A 1,995-nucleotide genomic window follows, 5' to 3' on the forward strand; every position below is an offset into this window, starting at 1 on the left:
TTGACATTCATTATAAAGATAAAACATTCATAAATCAAAAGTTCCTTTGAGTTTGGGAAACTTTCATGACCCCATTTAAACATGGTTTTTAAAAATGAAATTCCCCAAAGAGTAACAGCGCCCAAATATGAAAAAGTAACCCAGAAAAATAGTTATTGCCATGACTATATGAAATATTTAGTTTCATGAGACCGAAACGTGCTCTTTAAAAAGACTAAATCCAAACCAAGGCGCAAGCCTTTAATCCCTGCACTTGGGGAGGCAGAGGCAGGAGGATCTCTGTGAGTTTGAAGCCAGCCTGGCCTACAAAGTGAATCCAGGACAACCAAGGCGACAGAGAGAAAACTTGTCTCGAAAAAACAAAACAAAACAAAAAGACATCAACTCCAACAGTTTCTCCTTGTATCCACAAACTTCTAGGTCTTTCCAGAGAACTCCATCAGGATTAACAACCCAGGAAACACTTTAGCCGTGTACAGAGGCAGGGTTCTACGTCTCGAATACGAAGCCAGCCAGGACCACAGAGTGAGATTCTGTCGTCCTCCCCTCAACCCCCCCCCCAAAAATTGTACACGGGGACCAGTTCCACTCTGTGGCCCAGAAAACAGTACAGAACATCTATTCAACAACTAACTTAGACAGATTGCTGACTACAGTCAACTTCACCAAAAAGAACGCAAGGACTTCTCAGGCCCCGGGGTAAAAGGTACTGCTCACTCAGGGACCGTCGGGCCAGCACCCCAGGGTCTTGGCGGTCGAGAGAGAGCTCCACGCTGTGCGGATGGAACTGAGAGGCGGGGTGAAATGCGTCCTGTGTCCCCGAGAGTTCTCTAACCTGTAAACGGACGCAACAGAACTTTGGGAAGCGCCCCATGGGGCTCGCGTCTCACCTTGACCAGCCACACTCCCGTGTTCTGTTTGGCGCCGGTCAGATCGAGTTCCCCGCGCTCCGCCATGAGTTGGTCGCGTGAGGAGGCGTGCGCGCACAAGCACTGGCCCCTAGCTGAAAGACAGAGGGCGACAGTCCCGAGGCGGCCGCCGGGGCAGGGAGACCGCAGAAAGCCGGCGTCGCGCTCCCGCCGAGATACCAGGAACTTGAGGGAAGAACACGCCGCTGAGTCGGAGACTGCGCCTGCGTCTGTCTACGTCAGAACGGCGCGCCGGGAGGGACAAATTTTCTGCTTCGGCAACTTCTTAGGTGGGCGTGGCTTCGGGCAGCAGGCGTCCCAGAGATCGAAGTGCCTGGGAAAAGAAGACCCAAATTCCAAGCAGTGCGTTTTAAGAAAACGTACCAAAATGGAAAAACTAAGGTCTAGACCGACGAAAAGCTGTGTGTATTTACCCAACCCTAGCTGAAGAGGCAAGGCATTTTAAGGACAGACTCGGGTAAAAAGTCACATTCTTGGCCCAACGTCATTGGCACAAGTGGGTACTAGGGTAGAAGAGAGCATACTGGACACATGCCTTGTCGACGCCTGAAAATCAAGATCTTCACATTGCTCAAGCAGAACACACTCTTTCAAAAGCCAAAACCAGAACGCCGTCTAACTGGGTCAGTAAGATCCAACATTTAAGAAACAAATCTGGTTATTAACTGCCCTGCTTAAACAGTTTCTTCTCCCGATTGCCTTTGGAATGATATTCTACCTCTGCTTTAACTGGGCCCTCTCAGTTTATTCCTTCTGTACTCAGGATTCCATACATCCACCCACACCAATCCCATCTATCTGCTTGAAGACTCCGGGACTTCCTCATCCCATTTCACTGCCTCTTTGAAATCAATTACCTTGCCTTAGATAACTCTGTTTCCCCTTTCCTTTACTCTGGCCCTGGTTGACAAACAACTACTAGTTCTTCTCCTTCTCCTTCTCCTTCTCCTTCTCCTTCTCCTTCTCCTTCTCCTTCTCCTTCTCCTTCTCCTTCTCCTTCTCCTTCTCCTTCTCCTTCCCCTTCCCCTTCCCCTTCCCCTTCCCCTTCCCCTTCCCCTTCCCCTTC

General features: G+C 49.7%; 1 protein-coding gene across 1 annotated transcript in view; it reads right to left on the bottom strand.

The window, feature by feature from the left end:
- Positions 1 to 1,122, bottom strand: part of Gtf2f2 (general transcription factor IIF subunit 2) — a 119,312-nt gene extending 118,190 nt beyond the window's left edge. Inside the window, exon 1 of the mRNA XM_055609922.1 lies at positions 891 to 1,122. Coding sequence (XP_055465897.1) covers positions 891 to 956 — 66 coding nt within the window. The 5' untranslated portion in view covers positions 957 to 1,122. The remainder of the gene's footprint in view (positions 1 to 890) is intronic.
- Positions 1,123 to 1,995: the final 873 nt, after the last annotated feature.

Source organism: Psammomys obesus, unplaced genomic scaffold, assembly GCF_907164565.1.
Source record: "Psammomys obesus unplaced genomic scaffold, mPsaObe1.curated_primary_1811, whole genome shotgun sequence".
Lineage (NCBI taxonomy): Eukaryota > Metazoa > Chordata > Mammalia > Rodentia > Muridae > Psammomys > Psammomys obesus.